The 25,323-nt window shown below is 48.0% G+C and overlaps 1 protein-coding gene across 3 annotated transcripts in view; it reads right to left on the bottom strand.

The window, feature by feature from the left end:
- LOC144162493 (uncharacterized) overlaps positions 1–25,323 on the bottom strand; it is a 520,233-nt gene that overhangs the window by 18,964 nt on the left and 475,946 nt on the right. For all 3 annotated transcript variants that reach the window (XM_077693052.1, XM_077693053.1, XM_077693054.1), the window contains 2 exons: positions 12,312–12,372; positions 247–298 (listed from right to left, as the gene is read on the bottom strand). In XM_077693052.1, the coding sequence (XP_077549178.1) occupies positions 247–298; positions 12,312–12,372 (113 nt within the window). The remainder of the gene's footprint in view (positions 1–246; positions 299–12,311; positions 12,373–25,323) is intronic.

Here is a 25,323-nt window from a genome sequence, read left to right as displayed (position 1 = left end):
TTTTGTTGACCTTTCATGCCGCATTCCAAATCCAAATTGTAAGTTTCGTGATTTCTGCAAGCAAAATTACAACTTCTGTTTTCCGGAAACTATACACCGGGCTTTTTTCTTGGTTTGGACGATTTGTGTACTTTTTATACTCCCAACTAGCCCTCTTGCAAATAAAATCTAAAGTGGTGGTCACGTAGACGCACACACAAACATAGAACACTACCAGAAGATCGCAGACATTCATTGGTTCCTCACCTGTTCAATGCTGGTGCTTCTCTGGGCCCTTTCGGACAGGATTCCTTGGAGGCTGCAGGCGCCAGGCGAAACAGGAAGCAGAACACAAGGAAAGGACGCAAGGACGGAAGGAAACGTGTTAGAGATGTACACACATTTCCTTCGTCATGCACCACATAAGGCACACTCACGGGCAGCAGACATGCATATATTCGGATCCCGAACATGTGAAAATTTAGCGACACAGGTTATTAAAACGACAAACAGCATGCACGAGAGTTCCACAATAAACACGAATCATAGTTGATAAGCCGGTAATCAAAGCACAAAATTTAGGCTCCCCTCCACGTTCTTGGGTATGCGACTTAATTTATCCGACGCTGGGGGGTGGTAACCAGCTCCACTCCTACAACTCGGCGTACAGGGGGGCCTTCTTTTATCCGGGGAGCACCAACTCCGCGGCAGCCTGGTCGCTATGGCATCGGACAAATATTCCGAAGGTCGTGGCTTCGGGTCTCACCCACCGAGCATGTCCTTCTCCACTCCCTTTTATTGCAAAAACAAAGGTAATTTAACCGAAAGAACGGATGACTTTTTTCCCCTTTGCCATCCCTGGCGTTCCTGACTCATCGTCATCATCAGCAGCAGCATACTTCGGTCAATTTCCAAATCTGATTCGCGGCACACACACGCACACACGGAGGGCCTGGACGAGCGAAAGAAGGATGACACGGAGGGAACGCACGACGAAAGAAAGCACGGTGGAGCTGGCAGCAACGGCGAAAGGGGATGGAGGGAAGCGAATTAAAAGGGAGAGGAGCCCGGCAACACACATCCGCCGGCAAGGACGCTTCGAGTTGGCAGAGTGTAAGACTAAAATTAACGCGAAACACGACGAAACAGGGGGCTGGGAGCAGGCCCGCAAGTTGGCGAGAGAGCACGCGTTAGGGCGAGTGGAAAAGAACGGAGGGAGGGAAAAAATCGGCCGGATAATGAGAGAGGGGGGAGAGAAAGACGTACTGGTAAAGGCTCAAACACAAATGGGCCGACGTCTCAGGGGGGCGTTGGGGGAGGCAGGGATACCAGTAAAAGGGGAGAAGAGGGGCTAGTCGCAAAGCGAAGGTGCGCACTCTGTGGCGCACCCCCTCCCCTCTTTCCCTTTGCACCCGGATCCCTAAGTGTTCCTTTTAGGGAGAGAGAGAAAGGTGCACTTGAGAAATAAAGTGCTGACGAAATATACAGAGCAGGTGTACAGCAGATGGGGAAATGAAGTGGAGGGGAGGAGTGGGGAGTCGAGCGAAATCGGGACTTGCAGGGGGGAGGGGGGTGGATCGCCAAAACTACCGGGGAAACATTTTTGCCGCGCTTACGCTCCGTAATGAGCGTTTATGATATACAGTGGAACGGCGACGGCGACGTGGCGGCCTGCTCGCTTCTCCCTGGAAAGAAGTTTAGGGAAAGCACAACGGGAGAAGAAGGGAGACGGGGTAGCCGGCCCCGCAGTCAGAAATACACGGAACGGAGGCGGTTCGCGGCGGCGAGTGTATATATACGTTGAAGAGCGGGAATGCGAAAAAGTTAGTCTGTTTGGTCTTTACGGTTTTGCGCCATCCGTTCCTTACCGCTCCGCCGCCGACTGGCTAATTTAGCGACGGCTGCTGGAGAAGCACCGCGTGTCTGCGCGAGCGAGTCGGAGGAGGGGGAGGGGGAGAAGTAGCGAAATTCGAGAGCGCGCTCTTAATTGTCGGGACGAAATTAGGCACTGCGCAGGCGGCGGCGAGCAATACGGAACACTTGGGCGCGCCTCGCTTCCCACGCAAGAAGCCACCTTTCTTCGCGAGTCGAGGAAAAGAACTCGGAGAGAGCGCTGCGTCGTCAGAGCGCACGGAATGGAATAGGGAGGTGGGTTTTTATAAGCATAATCGACGCCTCGGTCTCAAAACTGCCTCTACGCGCTTCGGGTGCAGGGGAAAGGAAGGGGTTGAGGGGGGCGGGGGGGGGGGAAGATTAGAGGCTCCGCGAGGCAAGAAGTGTTCTGCGGCGTACGGATAAATTGACGGCTCTTTGTAGCAGAGCTTCCAGTCAATTTGGGAGCTCTGCTGCTTCAGGTCGGTGTTTACGCCGACAACAAAAAAGAATTGAGGCTTAATTACTACGTCGAACGAACTGCCAAGAACACTGAATACGATTGCAGGTGGTGATGCGTGCATTTACACAGAAGCAAACACACGCTTTCCGCCTCAACGTATGTCTTGGGGAGGAGGAAATGACGCAAAAGGAAAATATGGTAATAAACCCTCCAGTTTAAACTGGTCGTGAAGACAATATACGCGTCTTGTTAAATAAAAAAAATTAGCAGTGGCTAACTCGGCTATGCCAGGATATACATAGCGTGAGCTAAGGTTCAGATGGTTATTCGTACGTTTTCTGCTTGTATAGGATTAGCTGATTATCATGCTTACTGCTGCTAAAACGATTTCTAATCCAATGCAATCGAATCCAGTCCAGTCCAGTCCAGTCACGCGGGCGACGGCTCTGGCGCGCCAGCTGTGCGCCGTGAGACGGCACTGCTCCTCGCGCATGCGCAGCACGGCTCTCCAGGAGCCACGCGAAACTGCTCAACCTCGGTCAGTGTAGCTCACGCTACAAAACTGCTTTGCCGCGATAACAAGCCACCGCCAAGCAAAATGACTGGACGACTGTTGTGCGGCCCCTAGTTCCGCTTGGTCGTATCACATGAATGCTGACCTACAGTTTAACACACTGATAACAATTTTTCTGTGCCGGCCCATATGACGTCACTCCTTCCCATATTCCCTCACTGAAGCGCGAAATGTAAAAAAATTTCAATATTTATTGCATTTTTTTTTTCGGGTTAAAAAAGGCGAATTCTGTGGCTGGGATAGAGCTGGTTGCGTTTTGTTCTTTCAAATTAAGCAAAGCTGCATTTTGTCTTCAAGGCAGCTTTAAACCAGGCAGCCCAGGTGTCCTTCGCAACTTTAATAAAGCTCGCCGACAGTGGCATATATCCGCGCAGGAAAATCGGCAAACGCTTCGCGAAATGGGTAACCAACTCCGCCATTTTGGTCCGTCGAGAATTTCAACTTTTCAGTTACTTAGCCCGCAAGCCCCAGGAAGAATTGCTACACGAAATACGTGCCCGTACTCTGATTCTCGTGTGCGCGCTTTGAATCCTACTAAGGTGTCACATACCCACTGAGTAGCACACGCAACAACGTAGGGGCATTGGAGAACGCTTTAGGAGCAGGAGTGTATACGCTGATATCGCACGATATTCCGCAGTATTTCCGCTCTTGGATGTTTACACCCTCACCTCTGCGCTAATCATGACGTAGAGTTGCCCTTAGTATGACCTACAACGCTTATGTCAGCACAACATACGTCACTTGGTGCCCTCGGCTCTAACTCAAGCGCACATTAGGAACAGAACGCCTCAATGCGCCAAATCTTATTCTAACTTTAAGGCCAAGAGTAACAGTTTCGGCGATGATATCTCCTGAATACTAATAAGCCTTGCGTGTCGTACTGTACGCGATGGTAGGCCACACAAAAAAATTTCGCTGGCCCCGGGCCTACATCCTATTCTGCGAATGATAACAAAAATGGCCTCGTATATGCTGGATTCCCTGCAAATAGCGTCGAAATACGATACTTCGGATTTTCTGTCACGCCTCCCATGTAACGTCAATTCCCCTTCTCATGTTTCTTCTGCCCTTCCCCAACCTCGTGACCCCCACGGGTGACGTAGCCATCAGCATTTCACTAGTGACCTTCCCCAGGGACATTGCGGGTCTCCGGTGGATGAGTAGCGGTTTTGTCGGCCAGGGGTTGGCGATCGAGTGTGGCGGCTGGGCGGCTGCGAGTGAGTCACTGCTACATCACTACTGGGTCACCCCCGGCAGCGGAAGGTGGACTCACTAACTGCCCGTAAATCGGTGGACCAGAAGCGAGATGAAAAAGCAGTAACTTTTTTGCTTCGCTGGGCCGAAAGACAGACAGATGAACCAAAATTTCAGCGTTTACCTCACCCGAGAAAGACTTATCGTGTTTAAAACGGCCATTGATCCGCGCTCCGAAGAGCAGCCGTCTTGCGGTTCCGAGCGGTACGTGTCCTAGGCGACAGGTGGCGCCACCGTGCCGGGAAGAGCGAGTCCAGCCGCTACTCAGCTCCTCGCAAACGATAGGAAGGAATTCTTACGGCTGCCGCTTACTAAAAGCAGCGGTAAAGGGGGCGTTTTATGGCTGCAATTGTCCGGGAGGAGTGCACTGTTTCTTGCATAAAAAGTGCTGGAAATATCGCGAAGCAAAGAAAGCTAGACAGGCTTCGAAATTAAAATCGGTTATGCACCTCCCTCACGCGTTCAGCGCATCCAGATCTGAGCCGTTAGCACTCCTGGGGCGGTATTCTCATGTTTCTCCGTTTTGAAAACGTCCGTTTTGCATCCGTTTTATTGTGACGTACTTCCAGTTGTAGGCGGGCTTTGGGTTGACTTTTCCACAAATGTTCTTGTAAACACAATTTAAACGACTAAACCTATTTTAAACTATCTTTTATGTGTATATTGTTCCCCAAGCGAACCAACAAGGCGACGAAAAATCGCATGCTCCGAATCGTCTGCTCCGAGAAGCCGCGGCTCAATGGAGTAGCTCCGCCGTGCTTGCATGGCATTACATCCGGGTGTTCGCTTTTAGCCAATCAGGGATTGCTCAAAACGGACACAAAACGAACAAAACACGAGAATACCGCCCATGAGCTTTTGCTCCCGTGGAAGGAGATGCGCTTTACCGCCTCCGAATGTGGGACAGAAGTGAATGGAAACGCTGCAGAATCACCTTTAACAAATTGCGAGTAGGTTCAATATATCAAAGCCATGTTCAATAAATTGAACAAAAACATACGCCCTATGTTTAACGACGACGACGGTTGAAGCGGGAAGCTTTCTTGCGAGCGAAAATTAAAGGGCGAGTTGCCAAAGTCAAAGCCACTGCAACCAAAGTCCAAGTGTCAACGATCAAAGTGCGAACCGCCTGAAAGTCAGTCCAAACTCAGACGACAGCAATCGAATTCCTCCCGAGAAGGCTGAGCGCCACCCCCAGTCACACATCGTCGCTGGACCATCGTCGTCGTCGAAAATCCAAACTGCCGAAGTCCACAGCCAAAGTTCATTGCTTTCAGCCAAAGTCCAAAGCCAACGCCCGCGCAACGAACCGAAAGGAAACGCTGAGCGCCACGAATGCGATGACGGCGCAATCGGATAGACGCGGGCTTTGTAATTCGAGGACCCAGGTCCGATTCCGACCACGTGGAGCCTTTCAAAGCACAGCTTTACTACTTTCGAACGGCGGTTTCGCGTAGGATGCGAAAGTTAACCTTTTGATCAGAGACACACCCCCAGCGACACACCCCTCAAAACGCATCGCATGATTCGCCGGGCCCGCTGTCGGCGCGGCGCACAAGGTCCCGTTTTCAGTCGTTCTGCTCCGGTAGCGGCGGCGGCAGCGACGGGAGTGGCCGCTCAGCTGATCGGCAGCCGACCATACCCGCAGCCTCCCACGCATGCACCGCTGGGTCGTCTCGGGCTACGTGACTCATCTTGCGCCGCGTTTGCCGTGAAAGAGGAACGCCGCGTTCGCCGAGAATGAAAGCAAGGTCGGGCCTCCTTCTGTGAGCGTTACGCGGAACCGAACGGCTTTGAGACGTGGTCGGCAATACAGTAAATCAAAGATTTAACCAAGCGAAACAGATACTCAACCAGGCTAAGCCAAGCTTTTGCTTTGCATATCCAAAGTTAGCTGAGCCAAGCCGCATCCATTTTTCAACTCTTTTATCATTATCACCATCCTGTGCCGTCCCGTTGTGCAAAGTTGGCTTTACAGCGGCGCGTTTTGGTTACGACATAGCCATCAGTGAGACCAAGCAAGCTTCGCTTTAAAATATGTCCGTATTATATTAACATTAATGTTTCGAAGATAGCAATAGCGTGACTAAAATTTGCAATCCAGTTCAACATCACAGCGGAAATATGTGGGTCGGTTGCGAATGGCGCCTGATGTTATCTGCGCCTGCGAGCTTCGCCAACACTCCGAGGCTCGGGACATTCGCTAGGCTCAGTGAAACGGAGTTGAGGGAAAGAACAGGGGCAAAGAGCTACGTGAGTCCAGCGACACGAGTTAGCCGGCCATGACAGTTGGACAGAATATCTTGCTCTGTCCTTTCAAAGCGCGTAGAGCTGACGCCACGTATTACGCGGTCCCCGCTGTGCACCGTAAAAAATTCCAACGGTATAGAAAACCGGAGAAAACGCCTGTAAACGTACCAATTTTGAGCAAAGATTATTCTTATTTTTATTTTCTTGCACACTCACCGTGCCTTTTCTGGATATCACTTTGACCCGATACGTCCGACTCCTTTCGGCCAACGTTCAGTCGCATTTATTTTACCCGGTTTTCAGAGTGGCTACGGTACTAGCGCCACATTCGCGATGTTTTGAAAGTGCAATTGTAATAAGAGCAACAACTAAACGAAAACAATAGTAAATTAGTGTTCAGGGATCTGTGTTTTATTTTTTTACCGAAATATAGCGGTACAACATCGGAGAACTTTGCCGCTGGATACGTTGGTGGCTTACAGTGAAAAGCCCCTTCCTTATGATTGATTGATTGATTGATTGATTGATTGATTGATTGATTGATTGATTGATTGATTGATTGATTGATTGATTGATTGATTGATTGATTGATTGATTGTGAGGTTTAACGCACTGACGCAACGCAGGTGACGAGGCGCACCGTATAGAGGGCTTCGGATTTATTTTGACCACCTGGGGATCTTTAACGTGCACCGAAATCGCAAACACACGGGCGTTTTTGCTTTTCGCCTCGATCAGAAAAGCAGCCTTTGTTATGAGAAAGGTGGTTAAAACACGAAGCTGCCTCGACCGTGCCCGTATGGCGCAATCGGACAGACGTCGGCTTCATACTGCGAGGGACCCAGGTTCGATTTAGACCACGGGAAGCGATAATCATCATCGTTTTGTGAAACACGTTGTGAAAAGTCGGCTTTCTTGTAGTGCGGTTTGGCGCGACATCGCACGCCATCGGTGAAGCATAGCGCTCGACACGTCTTATCACGTCGTGCTTGCACGAAGTTAGGGAGCACACGGAGCAAAATCAGGGAGCACAGGATAAAACCAGGATTTCTTTACGGAACTATAGGTGCGCCGTCACTGGTTGCGTCCGGCTCCGCGAGATGGCGGTACTTGTCCGTGCTAAGCACACGACGTGTGTTGGATGTTCCAAACCCGACCCACCCCACCGAACGCAATTGGTGCCTCGACTCCAATGTGAGTGCGGTTAATAGAAATAAGTTTTGAGAAATACGTTTTCTCAGCTCATCGACAAATACATACCTGTCGCAACAATATCCTGCACTAACACCGCTCATTGGTTTAACAATCAACTTCGTCGCGTTAACAACAAAAAGAAACGTCTCTACCGGTATGCACATAAGAATAAAGAATATACTTCATGGCTCCGGTACAAATTGTGTGACCAGTAACATCTAGCGCTTCTTGAAACAACACCCCGTCATTTTTTCACCCATGATTTACCGTTTATGTTAAACAACAATCCGCCAAGGTTATGGCGCATCACCAACCCCCGATCTCATCCGATTATTACGCTTTCAACGGTCAACGGTGACATGGTTCCAGAGGCTGGCTGTGCGCAGTTCCTGAATGATAGTTTTTATTCCGTATTTACACGCGAAAACACCACTAGTTCTCCTAATCTTAGACAAGTCGTTGATAGCACAATGGTAGAAATTATCATTAGCGAAGCCGGTATTTTATCTTTACTAAACAAACTAAAAATCTCTTCTGCATGGGACCACCTCGATTTCAATAACAAAATACTCAAGAATGCTTCTGATGGTATTTATCGCATCTTGTCCGCCCTTTTTTCAGAGCCTCTTTATCTGGTATAATCCCTGACGATTGGAGAATAGCAAAAGTAACCCCATTTCTAAATCCGGCAATTCTTTATCACCGCTTAACTACATACCTGTATCAATAACAAGCTCTATATGTAAACTTCTCGAACACATCATCCACACACAAGCGATTAACTACTTGGAAGAATATAATATCTTTAAATACCAACACTGCTTCAGAAAAGCGTACTCGAGTGACACTCAGCTTGTTGGATTCATTATTAACGACCTTCCATCCGTCGACGCTGCGCTCCAAATAGACTCAATATTTCTAGATTTTTCTAAGGCTTTCGACAGGGTACCTCACCACATATTTCTAATCAAGCTTACACAACTCAATATTCATCCTCTTGTAATCTCATGGGTTAAAGACTTCCTGTCACCAAGAATTCAATTCACATCGGCTAACAACGTTAACTCTTCATTCGGTCAAGTCCGCTCTGGTGTACCCCAAGACAGCGTCCTGGGTCCTTTACTGTTTGTAATTTTTATTAATGACTTACCTAATTGCGTTACTTCGAGAATCAGGCTTTTTATCGATGACTGTGTTATTTATCGCAAAATAACTTGCGCCCCTGACCAACTAGCCCTCCAAACTGACCTCGACTCTATATCTACTTGGTGCTCTACTTGGTTAATCTCACAGAACAATTCCAAAACTAAACTTGTGTCTTTTACAAACGGCGCATATCGCATTCAAACTTCTTATTTCTTAAATAACACAACTGTTGAGCTTACTAACACTTGCAAGTACCTGCGCCTTAACCTGCACGCTGACCTGACATGGAATCACCACATAAACATCATTCGTGCATCCGCCAGCCGATCATTGGGCTATTTAAAACACAGACTGAAACATACCCCACCACAACTTCGAAAACTTGCTTACACGACTGTTGTCAGACCTAAAATTGAATACGCATCTGCGATTTGGGACCCTAACAAAGCATATCTAGTTGGCCGAATCGAATCCCTTCAAAGTCCTGCCACTCGTTTAATCTTTCCAGATTATTCACGTCATACCAGTGTCACGGCTCTTAAACTTCGTGCATCCTTACCAATCTTTTCACATCGGCGTAAACTATCACGATTATCATTGTTTCATAAACTGTACCATCACCCTTCACTTCACGCCTATTTTATTCCTTTGTCACCAGCCATTTTCCCCCGATGTGACCATGCCTTAAAGGTGACGCGTGTAAAGTGCCACACGTGTAGCTATTCGCAATCATTCATGCCTCGCCCAATTTTTATTGGAGTGGCCTCCTATCTCATATTGCAACTGTCACTCATCCAATCAAATTTCAAGAACTAATAAGCACTACCATAGCCTTTTAACTTCACTAAAATTTTTTTAGATGTGTGTATATGTGTTTTCTAAGTTTTTGGTATTTTTGCTGTACATGTATTTTTTGCCATGCACCAACATGCACCTGCTTCTTTTGCGTATAAACCCTTTGTTAGTTTTATTTGCATCCAGTGAGGGCCTTTGGGGGTATTTTGAATGAAACGAAATGAAATCTCTTTTGACACCACAGTTGAGAATTGGGTCGAAACGGAGCAGACAACGGACGCTGGTGTTTATTTTCTTCTGCGGCGTGCGGCCGCAGTGGCACAAGACGCGCCATATCCGTGGCCGTTTCCAGCGTTGCCAAGTGAAAAAACTGACAGCTAAACTTTTCGGTGAATACCACCCATATTAAGAGAACGAGGAACGGAAGGGAGCGTGGCGCGAATCATTGCGCGCTACATGCACCGGCCAAACATTCTGCAACTCCGGAAAAATATATAATTCCTTGTACTATCTGCCGTCAGCAAAGGAAAAAAAAATTGGACACAGCCCCGCATCTGTTTTACTTTTATGTTTTCACCCGAAGTCATTAAAGAAACCATGACAGCATGATTCCAAGACGAAGCTGCTCGAGCCAGGTAAGAAATACTGCAATTTCCATAACTTCAACTGAGAAGCTCAACTATGGCAATGCGGACTTCAGTGGACACCAGATTGAATTCTCGTATTCGCTGAGGGGATCAATACCACTATCAGTCACGCTCTTCAAATGACCGTAATGTTCCTCGCGACGACACGTTGTCCTGGGGCGGTATTCTCGTGTTTAGTCCGTTTTGTGTCCGTTTCAAAAGTGTCGGTTTTGAGCAAGCCCTGACTGGCTAAAAGCGAAAACCGGGATGTGACGCCATGCGAGCACGGCGGAGCTATAATCGGCGGCTTCTCGGAGCTGACGATCTGGAGCAGACGATTTTTCGTCGCCTTGTTGTTGGTTCACTGGCGGAACAATAAACACACAAAAGATAGTTTACAACAGGCTTAGTCGTTCAAAATGTGTTTACAAGAGCAGTTGCGCAAAAGTCAATGCAAAGCCTGCCTACAACTGGAAGTACGTCAGAATGAACCGGACGCAAAACGGACGTTTTCAAAACCGACAAAGACGAGAATACCGCCCCTGGTCAAACTTTTCTTTTGCGCGATTTGGCGAGTAAAAGCACGGCTTCGTTTGAAGGTGTCTGACAACCATCTGTGTGGACGCAGTATGCTTTCGTTGCATTGTGAAAGAAATAAAAAGGAGGGGCAAAGAGCGTTCACACAGACAATTACTTTTCTATGCATGCGCTTGTATACAGCGCATGGTTCTTTTACGTTCTTTTACGAATGAGTGACTGTAAGAATGGATCGGCCACAAACCTACAGTACTTTTTCATAATATCTCTCCGCAACATGACAACTTTACATTGCTATTTCGTCGGCGGAACACAGTTTATTTATTTATTTATTCATAGAAACCTTACAGGCCCTACTGGAGGGCATGGAGTAAGGGGGGCGTGTGAAACGCAATAAGAATACAAAGCATAAATTGAAGACAGGAACATCGTAACAACAAATTGTAAATGCATTATACATATTTTGCAAGAACAAGGCGATCACTTTTTCACCGTACATGAACACTTGTGGCCTACAATTTGTGAGAATTTGTGGCCTACAATTTGTGAGTTCTTTCCTAAACCTCCGCGTTCGATGATACTGTATAATAGAGTGTTACCGTTATACAACGGAGTAGTTTCTTGTTGGGATGTATGAGCGTTAATCAACACTGAAACTTGTAACCCTCAAAAACAAAAATAGGGGCGTTCTCCCTGTTTTTAGATAGCTTCTGGATGTAGTAAAATTTCTCTTATAAAATTTTACTCCCCCACCCCCTATCTATCGCGACGCAACGGGTCCCCCCCCCCCCTCTCCTCCCCCTCGGGGGTCCACTCCGTAGGCGTAACGTTTGGTTCTGGCGCGTACGGCGCTGATCGGTACCTGTTGCTTGTCGTTCGCTTAGACCACGTCGGAAGGGAGCAATCATATAGACGCCGGCTTCATACGGGAGGGACTCCGGTTAAATTACGGATACTGGAAGCGCTTTAGGGACGAAGCACCGTAGGGGCTCGGGCTGTCGGCGTCTCATGTCGTCGTCGGCTCATGCTGCATTCTCACGTAGTCATGGCACTAAAAAAACGGGACCCTCCTTTTCCAACGCCTCGCGGTATAACGTAACGCGTACTAAAAGATCGCACCGGGACACTCGTCTTCCAACGCCTCGCGATAGAGCGTTTCATCTACGTGGGCAAAAATGCGTGCTAAAATAACGCACCGGGACACTCGTTTTTCGTTCGCGCTTGCTCGCTTGCTTCTACTTCGCTATCCGTGCTCGCTTTAACTTCAAACTTTGGAGCCGTCCATTTCAAATTTCGCTTCTCCTCCGTCTTGGTAATTGGGATGTCGTCGCCTATACCAGCGCGCGCCGTGTGGCAAGACAGAGACTTGCTATCTTTGAACACACTTATACCCTGCATGCTTCGCCCGTCCGCAGGTTTCACGTTAATGGAGATGGCCAGGTTTTTTCTCTTTCAGTTCCCCCACCATCATACATCATCATCGTCAGAGAAAGTTGGCTTTCCTGCAGGGCGTATTGGCGTGCAACGGCATCAGTAAAGGCACTAAAGTTTCGCTTTCAAATGTTTAAGGGACATATTACACCGGCAGCACGTACACATTTAGAGTGGAACAACTCACCTTGATGGCTGTGTGCCAGAGTCGCCTGGTGCATTAGACGTCCACAGTTTTACTAGAGGATCTGCGGCAAGGCACGGAAGAAAAATAGGCGTATGCAATTTTTTAGTAAGTCGCTACGATTAGCTGATCGATCAGATAGTCGTTATGCTTATACAGACATTTGAGGCTTTCCTAGAGCAAATCCAAGGATACTGACATAAGCTCCAGCTATAGCGACTAATCAATCAATCAATCAATCAATCAATCAATCAATCAATCAATCAATCAATCAATCAATCAATCAATCAATCAATCAATCAATCAATCAATCAATCAATCAACCAATCAATCAATCAATCAATCAATCAATCAATCAATCAATCAATCAATCAATCAATCAATCAATCAATCAATCACGAGCACTAGGCCTTTTCTCGCTCCTAGGATTTTCTGCCAGTATTTTCTCTTTAAAGCCACTGCCTGTGTCGGGGACGCTCGGCGGTCACCGCGGGGCGCGCGCTCATGGGCGTTCGCATTTTTTTGGCGTTTTTCCTGCAACACAGAACTTACGGCTTGTACAACAGCTCGGCTGTTAAAAATTGTATTTTCCCACTGCAAATCATGCTTTTTTGCACGGATGTGTGGAGTCTACATCGGGGGAGGGGGGGGGGGTGCAGGCCGATTCTACGAGTCACCGCTAAGGTACCGTGGTCTCTACATCACCGTAACGCCTACGGCGGATGTGTAGTTCCCGTCAAAACCTAGAAAGGGAGTGTGGATGAGAACGAGCGAACAATTCCCTGGGCCATTGGAAATGCTTTAATTGAGAAGCGCAGCCACATGACAGTCTCACAGGAAAATAAAACACGACAATGGATGCGCTTCAATTCGCGGGAAGCTTCGTAGACAGCTTGCGAAGCAGTCGATTAGACGTCTAAAGGAAGCAGAATTTGAACGGCGCTGCGGACACCAACGCAGACGATAACCTCGTAGCAGACATGTTGACAAACGCCGGGCGCAGGTTTCGTAAATAATATTACCGTTACTATTGTAAACATTGCGCGATTTAAACATGAAACAAAGGCATCTCAATCTCTAGAAAATTATATGACAAAATATTTCAGTTAAAGAACAAGTAATTTTGTAACAACATTAATACGCAAAAATGGGGCGACAGGAAGGCAGCCTGCATCGTTGCTGACTTCGAAGCTGTCTCCGTCAAGCAGTCTTCGTTGTCGGCTTCGTTCGAATTAGAACGGGGTTTTACATGGCGGACTGCCCGCGAAGCGGCAACGAAACCGTCTAAATAATAAATTGGTACGCATTCAGTAAAATCGGCAGTTCTAGGTCGTGAGCCATTAATGTAGAGAACGCCCTTACGGATTCCAGTTCACCTGTGAAGCGGGCTCGTGGCGTCGCAGTATACCGACCCCCTGCAGGGTTTAGCCATGCACCGACTCGAAGTTTGCAGTTAGCGGTGTAACGACAAACCATGCCAACGCATATTTGGCGACGTGTATGTGTGTGTGAAAAAAACGCACGTCGACTATGTTACCACGTGCATGCCAAGAATGCAAATATTGCCGAACACAAATGTAGTGCGCACCCCTCTTGCGCACCCCACTGATTCGCAATTTCGACACACAGGGTGTTGCGACAATAATTGGAACACTTTAATTTTTTTTCCTGAGCGAACCGCCGCTCTCTTCGCGCTCAAACTTCACACGAAGGTCGCATTTTGTGGTCTATTTTGTTTGACACCGGGAACAACGACGGTACGTACGTGTTTATCCTGAAAATAAATAAAAACGATTTTCGCCTATGGGAAAATGGCGGCTGATTTGGACGTGAGCCCGAAAACCGGATTTTCTGATCGCCTGCTAGCTCATTCCTAGGTACATTTTCTGATCGTCTGCTGCACCATTTGGCTCCTTCCTATCGTGAATCCCAAACGTGCGTTTCGCTCTGCATACTCCAGGTAGTTTCGTCGTTCCAACATCAACTTGCGCTGGCTCGCACGTCCAGATCAGCCGCCATTTTCCCATAGGCGAAAATCGTTTTTATTTATTTTCAGAATACACAGGTAAGTACCACCGTTGTTCCCGGTATCGAACAAAATAGACCACAAAATGCGAAATTTGTGCAAGTTTCAGCGAGAACAGAGCAGCGGTTCACTCAGGAAAATTTTTTAAAGTTTCCAATTATCGTCGCAACACCCTGTATACCTGAGGCAGTGCCTCACTTTATGCACGAGTGATTCGCTCGGCATTGGGTGTGCGCTGCTGTCAGCCCAACGACCACAACACCAACAGGGCCACCAACCCACCAACGCTGTGTCCCACAAGAAACGTGGCCTTGTAATTCGTGCAATCTGTGTATCGAACTTTTCGTACCGCAAGCGTCAGATAACTTCACTGACAAGTCAGGTACCTGATGAACGGTTAGGCACTTTAGCGGTCAGAAAGTATCGTCTGGCAAAAGGCCACCGACGATTAACACGCATCTGAGTGCACTTTTAACACGAAATCGTTTTATTCCCGGAAACACAAAGATTTCAGTGACGTCATATCCGTCACGGAAATGACTCCAGTACAAAGGAGCAAGCGGCCTATAAAGGGTGCACCCCGGCACAAAAGGTCTCCTTGCGGGGAAGCAACCTTTTCTACTAAAGAGTACCTTACACTTAGGGTTGTTAGTTTTCGGGTTTTATATTTTAACCCGAAAGTGTTTTATGCCGGTATACACCAAGATTTCGCTGACGTCATGTCCGTCACGGAAATGACGCCAGTACACCTTTGCCGAAGCGACCCGCCAGCAGGACGTCGCTCGCCAAGCACACCCACAAGACAGCCGCCGTCCCGCCAATCATGCTCAGCGACAGATTTCGCTGCACATTTCACACTTCCCTGTTTTACCGATTCCTATGAAAGAAAAATCAACCACAGTTATTTTAAAGTTGTGAAGCCTTACGTGCTAGAAAAATTAGACAAACTTTGGCGAATAAAAAAGAGCTGCCAACATTTCTCGCTGTTTTCAACAAACACGTCTCTGTTGGCAGACACCAAGCTCCGCTCGATACAATTATGGCATCTGTTGACATTCCGCTGGTCGGACTAGATAGTGGGAGGAACGGCTACAGAACAAGAGCCGCAGCCTTGTTTCCCGCAGCCCAACGGAATCGTACAAACTCGCGGGTAGGCTTTCTAAGCGCACTCGACGAAAACATTCCTTTCGAAACGCCAACTTCCGCCGAACTCGTCCCGTCCGTACTTTTCCCCCCATACCGAAAAGGCGAAGGAAGTTGCCCAAAACTGCAACATTCACGAGGGCGTGTGTGCACTTCGTCTCTAAAAAAGGTGGAGCCGGACAGACAGCAATCGCCATTCGCCACGCTATATGCAGCAAGGACTAAAACTGTGACGGTGAACGAGTTTTTACGGCCGCCACGGCCCAACTATATTGCGGGAATGTGAACACGACGAGGCCTGCGCCAAGAAAATGGAGCAGAGAGGAAGAGAACGGCGGATACGAGGCGGAGAAATGCTAACGAATATATGTCCGTTAGCATCGCCGGAAAGGGACGCGCATTAAACGAGGGAGTACCGCAAGGACCCACACTGTCACGCCAACTATTTCCCTTTTTGACGACCGTAGAAACGGCGCGTGATTCGACCACAAAACGACAACTCTCGCCGGACATGCACCAACTCAACTACCACGAGCCACGCATCCGAGCACCGTCCATGCAGCAACTTCCCTTTCCTTTCCCCCGCGTCGGCGACCAACTCCCTCCAAACATCGACGGCCGCATTTTTCTCCAAACTCGCTCGGTGGACGAGGGTATACGACCCAGTGATTTCTGCAGAGATGCCGCTTTCTGGGGATTGGGAAAGGGTGAAAAAGAGAGGCAGAGACGGGAACATAGTCGTGTGGTATAGTGGTACGCAGCGCAGGAAACTAAACTGACAAGCGAACTCTCTGTCGCCGCTCGGGCGGGCCCGCTTGGAGTTCATCGGAGAACACTTTTTCCGCACCGGAACGCGCGCTAAATCATCGGGCAGCGCGCGAGAAACGCGGAGCGCCGGCATTCCAAACGATACTTGGGTACTAGCTTGCTCTATACGTTCCTTTCTCCCCATCCTCCCTCTTCCCACCCACACTCTTGTTTGGAGCTTTTGTTAGGGCAATAAAAAAACGCTTAACTCGAGAAGTAATCGAACAGATGCAAATAATTGGAGGTGAGATGTTCGAGTGGCGCCCCCTGGCTGTTACGTCGGTACATTCCGCTTGTGAGGGGCAGCAGTGCCTGTGCTATAAATCGCCCGCTTAGATGGTTTAGTGCTTTAAAAAGCGTGTTTTTAGTAATTCAGTTATTTTTAGTAATTACCAGCTTCGGACACAGCTGAATAATCTCAAGCTGTATCCCCCACAAGTTCGCAACACACGAGGAGAGAGAGAGAACAACTTTCTTCAGAGCATCGGTCAGAAGATCGTGTGTAACTCATCCTTTCCAGCTTATTCGCGAGGTTCAGCGCTCAGAGCTCCTCGATAAGTATTCAAACTGCGTAGGCTTCCCTAAAGTGTTTTTGAGATGCTCTTATGAAGACTTCACAGTCTAATGAAGCAGCGGGCCCCTACACGCGTATCGCAAAGCAGGAAATAAAGCGGCTGTCTTCGATTTCTTTTGTTGTTGTTGACTTGTATCAGAAGAATGTTTTTTTGTGTGTATGTGTGCCCAACGAATTAATTTTTCTGCACCGTCTCAAATGTATTGTCAGCCGGTTTGCGGATGGTTGGCAGGCTCACAAAGATCGTGTGGATATTTTGCTGTATGGCGTACACTTTACCTTCTTCACGAATTGGCTTTCGTTATGGCTGCGTGCAAGGAGGTGCATATCCGCAGCGTGCGTTGTTTATTCACATGCAAATACAATGAGTAGGTTTGTGCTACGCCACCGCGATCGTGCCCCAAACAGTGTTATCCAGAATAATTGAAGGCGGCTTTTGCGATCCAAATTTCTACCGTAACCATCGTTATTATAACGAACTGACTCAACCCGAACAATTACGACATGATTACGGTGTTGAAGGCTTGATATAGCCGCTAACGAACGCAATAAATAGTATACGTGCATATATTACAAGAATCGAAACCGATCAGTATTTCCAAGCAGCTCGATATTGTTTTCCAACGCTTCCAGGCACAAAGAACAAATCCTGGTCTACTCGGGATGGTGTTATATGAATTGAAGAAATCACTCCTACTGTATTGTCCTGGGCTGAGGACTCGGCCCACCAATCATCTCGATTTTACTGTTAAATAAAGTTTTCTCCTCTTCCTTCTCCTTCTCCTCCTCTTGAGTGAAGTTTTCCTATAACGCATATCTGAATATTAGAAAGATATGGCTGTGGGAAATGTATCGAAAGATACTTCCAGGTCTGAACAAACATGGTGTTACTATATCTTTATGTAGACGTGACTAGTTTTGCTCAATAAATCTCCATACTGGTAAGAAGCTTGGTAAAACCAGCACGCGCGCCTAGACACACAGTGGGTTATTTGGAACTCAACCTACAGTTTTTGAAGCCCATAGTGCATGTCAGCATACTTTCGTGCCATAACAACGTAAAGTGGTTGGATACATCACTTTCGAGCTTCCGGCAAGGTTGGAAAAACTGTTTTACCTTACATATGATTACGAGGAATAGTAATGCATTCTGCCAGAGCCGACAGCCCCGAAGGCCTGGAATTTGTTTTGGGCTTGTATTTTCAATGTTGTCGGTTGATAGCAGCTGGCTGTTCCCTTTGTTCGAAAGATTGCTTAATACAGAAGCTGACCTCTAGCTCCGACTTTTCGCGCCCCGCACAGGACCGGCTTGCAAGGAATGGGGCGACGCCGGCAATGTTCGTTCCGTAGCGGTATCCAAAACTATATTTTTACTCATGCCTTGAGCTAGTGCATGCGATTTTAAGCCTATTATTATGATAAAAAGTTGTGCACACGCAAAATCTGATGCAAACAAGCATCAAAAGTCAACCGAGCGCAAAGAAACAGCAGGGAGAGCGAGCCCGAGTGAAGCAGACGACAAATGCGAGAATCTCTAAGCCGACGTCACGGAGGCGCGCTTCGCAGCGCCGCCCGTGGTCGCGCTCACCGCCAATAGCCAGATGGACGATACTTTCTTTCGCCTTTTTTCTTCGCAGAAGAGTGAGCCACAGACAATCTCTCTTCAGGAGGCCATTGTGGCTGCACGCAGTATACGGCAAAGGGGACACAAACAAAAATACCTAAAGATGGCAATCGATGAGGACGCCGGAAGCTGCCCGAACATCACGACCTTCGCAACACGTAACAGAGCAGTTTAGAGAAAGCTGGGAATTAATTCACGCTCAATCATTCAGCGCTGCTTCCTCTTCCTTCTCCTTTTACTCCTCCTAATGCCTAGTTCACGTCGAGAAAGTGCTCTTGCACACACCGGTCAAACGAAGCACGTCAGAATTGAGTGGCAACGAATTCTGTAGGGAACCAAATGGATAGTTATGTGAGTTGGCGGGTATTCAACTCGTCCAACTATCTATTCCCTTTAGGATGTTTACTCTCTCTCTCTCTCTCTCTCTCTCTCTCTCTCTCTCTCTCTCTCTCTCTCTCTCTCTCTCTCTCTCTCTCTCTCTCATTTCTTCTTTTCTGCCCTCCCTCTTTCATCATTTGCCATCTTTCTCTCTCTCCGTATCTCTTCTCTCTCGCCATCGCTTAATGCCCTCTCTCCTTATATTTTCTCTTTCCCTATCTTTTTCTTACCTTGCTTAATTCCCTATCCCCCCATCTCTTCTCTTTCTCTTTCTTTTCTCTCCCTCGCTTAATTCCCTCTCTCCCTATCTCTTCTCTCTCCCCCTCTCTTAATTCCCGCTCTTCCTATTTCGTCTCTCCCCTCTCTTAATTTCCTCTCTCCCTCTCTTAATTCCCTCTCTCCTTATCTCTTCTCTCTCCCGTTCTCTTAATTTCCCCTCTCCCTCGCTTCATTCCGTCTCTCCCTATCTTTTCTCTCCCTCTCTTAATTCCCTCTCTCCCAACGTCTTCTCTCCCTCTCTCTCCTTCCCCCCTCTGTCTCATCGTGTTCGCACGAGTTCACTAAATGCACACTCCTCGCGCTCGCAGGTCGTGCACGCGCAAGAGAGAGAGAGAGCGACGGGCAAGAAAAAGCAGGACACTGCGCAGCCCCGTTTTAACTCGCGCTCCAAAGCCGGTGGCTTGGGACCAGGCCTGCGAAAGAGTTGCAAGCTTTCCGCTCCGTGCGTATGAGGCCACTACAACTATAGCGAGGCAGGACGACGCCCTAGGCCAGCGACAGTCCCAGGGGTCTCCCAGCCGGTTCCAGGGGAGAGCACGACGGAATGAAGAAGAGTTCGTCGATTGAGGGAAGAGGCTGCCGGAGGATGGGGAGGAGCTGCGGCAGCTTCGGGGTATTTCAATTTGCATAATTCGAATAATTAATGAGCTAAACGAACGCAACCGGGAAAGAAATGTTAATTGAGCCAGAGGCGAGAAAAAGCCCTCCCGGCGCGCTCACTGTTCTCTCTGGCATATCCCCCCTTGCGTCGTGTCCCTCCGTGCGTACCTCAACTCGTGTGCGCACACTTCGTATCGAACGTCTTCACTTGGAGCGAGACGTTATTTTCCCGGTTACACGTTCTCGAGTTTGGTGTTAAATAGCAAAATGCTTGGGCGCGGTCTTTTTTTTTTTTTTTTTTTTTTGCTTTAACAGCGACGGTCCATAACGTCTCCGTGCTGAAGTACGATTGGGCACTGCTGAAATAGCTGCAGCCAAGTGACATACGTCAAATACCGCAAAAAACTGTGGCTGAAGCTACACGAGAGGCGTTTTGCGGCAAAACGTCAGCATCTACCCAACAGAGGCAACATTATTCAAACTAAAAATGCACATTGGATTGGCTTTTACGATAGCGAATGCAAAAAAAAAAAAAGCAACGCATTGACTAAAGGAAGGCAAGTCGCGCGTTGCCCACCCAGATGGCGCGCGAGTGGTGAAAGCACGGGAAAATTGAAATGAGAAAAGAGGCATTGCATTAACATTGATTGATTCTAGGTCTTAACGCGCAGACGCAACGCAGGCGATGAGGCGCGCCGTAGTGGAGGGCTCCGGATTAATTTTGACCATCTGGCGATCTTTAACGTGCGCCGAAATCTAGTACACACGGTCGTTTTTGCTTTTCGCCTCCATCAGAAAAACGGGCGCTACGGCCGGGAATCGAACGCGCGACCTCGTGCTCAGCAGCGCAACGCCTTAGCCACTGAGCCACACGCGGGTATTGAATTAACATGGGAGGAGCGCGAAGGTAGGGGAAGAGCCTAAGGGCAGGGGGGGCGCGGCCAGCGCACTACATTGAATGGACGACAGAAGAATATCGTCTTTCGACGACATTTGCAGGGAAGCGGGCAAATGTCGTCGGCCATTTTGTTTCCTAAAGACAGCTTTCAGCAGAAAGGTCGTGTGGTCTCCTATTGCTCCGTGCGAGGCGAAATCATGCGAGAAAGGCCTAACGGTCCAAGTCCAGCACGGAGGACGAATTGGAATGGCGAAAACCAGACCACTGTGACGGGAGCTGTGTTGGCTGCCACTGCGCAGGCTTTTATGGACACAGAGCGTCCTTTGCTTTCACTGCGACCATAAAGACCTACAAATAACTTTACCGCACACGTTTCTTAACCGTTGGACGAATCTAAATGTGGCACACCACTACTCAAACGAGCCAAAGTTTACTATGTGGAAGACGTGACGTCGATAATAATTCGTTTATAGTTCCACCAAGAATACGGTTTAATGCCCGCTGGAACACTGTCTTGGGCTTCGATCGAGAACCCGGCGCATACCGAAATATACGAAAAGCGACGTGAGAATCATTTAATTTTTGTCATCACTGGTGCCCACTTCAATACCCAGTAAGCTGTACCACGAAAAAAAAAAAAAAACGCAGCGGAGTTCTTATCACGTTTTTTGTTACTTATTACGGGGAAATTACAAATTGTAGTAAGTCTGAATCAACAATGTTTTATGAAGTATTTGCCGAACGTGCATAGTGCCCTCACGTGGGGCGAGAAATGTGGGGTGTGTCAAACGCTGGTAGCTAGGCTACTGGATAGCCTTTGCCCAGTTACAGTATTTGGAACTTGGCAGATTTCTCTTGTTTTTACTTTCCTTTTTTTTTTCAACGCTTCTTGTTTGACTTCTTCCTGCTGTAACCCTAACGTCTAATATTCACCACTCATCAACGTAGTCACCCACCATCTGGTGTAGCAAGCCTTGTCCCTAGCAGGGCTGACCTCACCAGTTTACATTAAAGAGCCTTCTCTCTCTCTCTCTCGTTTATTTAGACACTCAGAATTGACCGCATAGGTCACTTTGACCTGATGTAGATTCAGTTCAGCTTCAGAAGGTTGGGATACAACATTGATTCGTTCGTATTACGGCGGGCGTCAAAACAGTTTCATCGCAAATACCTTCTAATTAACCTCATTACTACGTATTATGTTATTTAGTTCTCACACCGATAGCCTATAATAAACCACGAATAAGGCTATTCCGTTCACTCCTCGATCTTTGATCTCTTCCCTCCACAGCATGTGCGAGTGATGGCAGTAGTGGGACCCCACGTAACGCGCATTCGAGCCGTGTATGCACATGAACTGTTTGTGTCAACTTTAAGGGCGTGCGCATTGACTCTGTGCAACTTTTACATGCGAATCATACCTCGCCAAGCTGACAGCTTTTCGCAGCCTGTTTTTATCGTAGAATGCGATTGCTCCAAGCTTTCTCTGTTTGCTCGTATACAAGGCTCACGAGTCGGCAATTCACACCGTCGTCACCACGGCCTTGCGAGCTTGAGGAGCAGGGCTACAATGGGGTAATTACGCTTTAGCCTACACTGGCTACACCTATAGTGTAGGCTCCATATGGCGAGGTCAGTGCATATGACGCCACTATGGCTGCACCAGTGTAGCCAGTTTAGGCAAGAATAGCCTTAGGAGCGGGTAGTCCCGTTCCATACTAACCTGATGAGAGGAGGAGAAAAAAATGGCAGCATCTCCACTCCGTGGATGATGGCGACGGTGCGGAGCCCGGGTACTCGAAATGACATCCAAGTTGCGCCCCGAGAGACATCCGATTTCCGCCCCGACCGTCATTCGATTTGAACCGTGAGTTGCACCTTGATTATTCCCTAAATGAAACTGCAACTCACGGCTCAAATAGAATTTCGCTTGGTGGTGGTGTGCGCACGGATGGACGCGGACGGACATTGGGAGGTCCTAAGGTACTCCGCACCGTTACAGGCGGTCATTGCCCAATGGGTAAGACGACTGACACTAACTCTGTCTGGTGTACCAGATGCAGGCTCGAATCCTACCGATGCCTGTGTGATTTGTTGCGATTGTAAATGCTATGCGCACGGACGCGGGCGGACATTGTGCTGTCCTAAGGTACTTCGCACCTAAAAGGACGGAAAAGCAGGGAGGTTAACAGGTATAGAGCCCGGTTGGCTACCCTGCACTGGGTGAGAGAGAGAGAGAACTTTATTAGGAACAGATGAGTGGGCAGAGTGACTAATGAGTAGAAAAAGGGCATGCCGTTGTCCTTCTTGAGGAGCAATATTCCAACCTCCCTCATTGAGGGACTGTCACGTGTCATTCAGAGGAATGGGAAGGCGAGTTATGACCCTTGCCGGTAAAAAGCGAAAATGTGTCATCCACTCCATGTGAATGAACGACGGATTCCTTACAATCAACAACTAACCATTGGCTTTCGACGTCGTTTTCTTTAAGCCCCGCGTCTGCACCACGAATTCAGATTTTCATTTTCTATAGTAAGCACAGCTTTACTAAAAAGACTGACCCCCGCTCCAGTGCAATGACGACGCTTACATTATACACTTTTTCCACAACGGTCATACGTGCCAGGAACGTTGCCATACCGTATACGCCAGTTGTCGTTTAGGCGGCTCACTTGGCATTGCGAATGCCTTTTTCTTTTTCATCAAGAATTTGCTTACTCACCCTCACTCAGGCTTACTGGACCTTATGGCGGCAAAATAAAGTTAAAACTCATTCATGCGCACTCATCACTGAATGAGTGCGCGTGAGTGAATTCATCAGGAACCTTGTCGACCTGCGTTTTATTTGCACCTTCCATCACAGATTACGATATTACAAATCCTGACGTTACAAATTACAGTTCCTGACCAGGATCCGGATGGAGATCCTGATATTGTGTATTGATGGGCAATTATTTAATATTCGAACATAGGCAAGGGAGTCACGATTAAATTCCTTGACAATGATCACCGGACCGGTTTGTCGGTATAATACAACAAGATGGTGGGTTTGATTAAAAAGAACGGGCACCAGGAACACGGCATATATGACATGCCGACAGTATGAAAGTTTATTATTGCGTGGGAAATACACAGCCCTTCTCGGCAAAAATTCGTGCCGTCGATCCGTGGAGAAAGAACGACAGGGCGCGTGCGGAGGGAGGTGACGTCAAGCCGAGCCGGCAGCGGTGCGGCTGCCTTCGCAGTGCACTGAAAAATGATTTACGCCCTTTTTGTCTATAGCAAGCACTTTTACACCCTATCAAAAAACAAAAAATCACCCTTTACAAGGGTGTAATTAACGAGAAAACACCTTTTACAAGGGTTTATTCCTTGGTTTTTGCTAGGGTGTAAGGGTGTAAGGGCAGAAACTTTGAGGCTCACTAAGAGGGTCCAACTTAAATTGCGGACGACTCAGCGAGCAATGGAACGGAAGATGATAGGTGTAACGTTAAGGTACACAAAGAGAGCGGAGTGGGTTAGGGAACAAACGCGTGTTAAGGACATATTAGTAGAAATTAAAAAGAAGAAATGGACGTGGGCAGGGCATGTAATGCGAAGGCAAGATAACCGTTGGTCATTAAGGGTAACAGAGTGGATCCCAAGAGAAGGGAAGGTAAGCGTGGCAGGGTGCGGCAGAAAGTTAGATGGGCAGACGAGATCAAGAAGTTTGCGGGGATAAATTGGTCGCAGTTAGAACAGGACTGGGGTAATTGGAGATCCATGAGAGAAGCCTTCGCCCTGCAGTGGGCGTAGATAGGCTGGTGATGAAGGGTGTTATAAACGACAAAACACCCTAAAGTGAGTTTTCTTTTGTTTTTTGATGCTAGGGAGTCAGGGTGTTAGTTATAAATAGTGAATTACACCCATAAGGGAGTGCCGGCCTGTTTCTCAGGAACCGACAGCTACTCGCCGCCCCCTGCCTTCGACCCGCCAAAATGGAGTGTGAAGCGAGTGCAGCCCAAAGTAGGCGCCAACTAAGATGAAAAAGGAATGATGGCGACGAAATGCCGGTACTGGTGACCGACAAAAATTGACGCATCTGCACGAAGTGAATCATGACGAGTGGGCGAAGCACTGGGGATCGTTCTTACCGTAAATCACCCGTGGCATTGCCCACTCGCGCATGTAAGTGAGTGACAACGCGTGTGTACAGTATGTAAAATTCCAATCCAATCCGATCCGATACAATTCAATTTAATCCGATACAATTCAATTTAATCCGATCCAATCCAATCCATTTCAATCCAATACAATCCAAATCCAATGCTCCTCGCACATGCGCAACACTGTATACAGGCGCCAAGGGTCAAGCTACGGACAAAGCGAGGTCCTAAGGTGTGTCGACCCGAAATAAAGCGACAGGCAGCCCAAGCCGCTGCTGAAGCGAGCAAACGTGACCACCGAGTCGGTTAGAGCGAAGAACCGGTTTAGGCGGTGTGCGAGGAGAGAGCGAGAAACGCAATGTCGAGGGATTCCGAAATTGGAGCAAAGGGTGTGCACCGGGCCGAGCCTCAACTTCGTGAGGAGAAGAGATAAGATCCCCCCCCCCCCCCCCATCCCCGTTAAAGGAACCCAGCAACACCTCTTTCAACTTTTCCTAAATCTTAAATGCTTTCAGAACGTAGTCAACAAACACATCCAGTA

The sequence above is a fragment of the Haemaphysalis longicornis genome, unplaced genomic scaffold, assembly GCF_048455015.1.
Source record: "Haemaphysalis longicornis isolate Haplotype H1 unplaced genomic scaffold, Haemaphysalis longicornis Haplotype H1 scaffold_12, whole genome shotgun sequence".
Lineage (NCBI taxonomy): Eukaryota > Metazoa > Arthropoda > Arachnida > Ixodida > Ixodidae > Haemaphysalis > Haemaphysalis longicornis.
The sequence above is the reverse complement of the archived record's forward strand: the minus strand, read 5'-3'. Positions and strand labels throughout refer to the sequence as shown.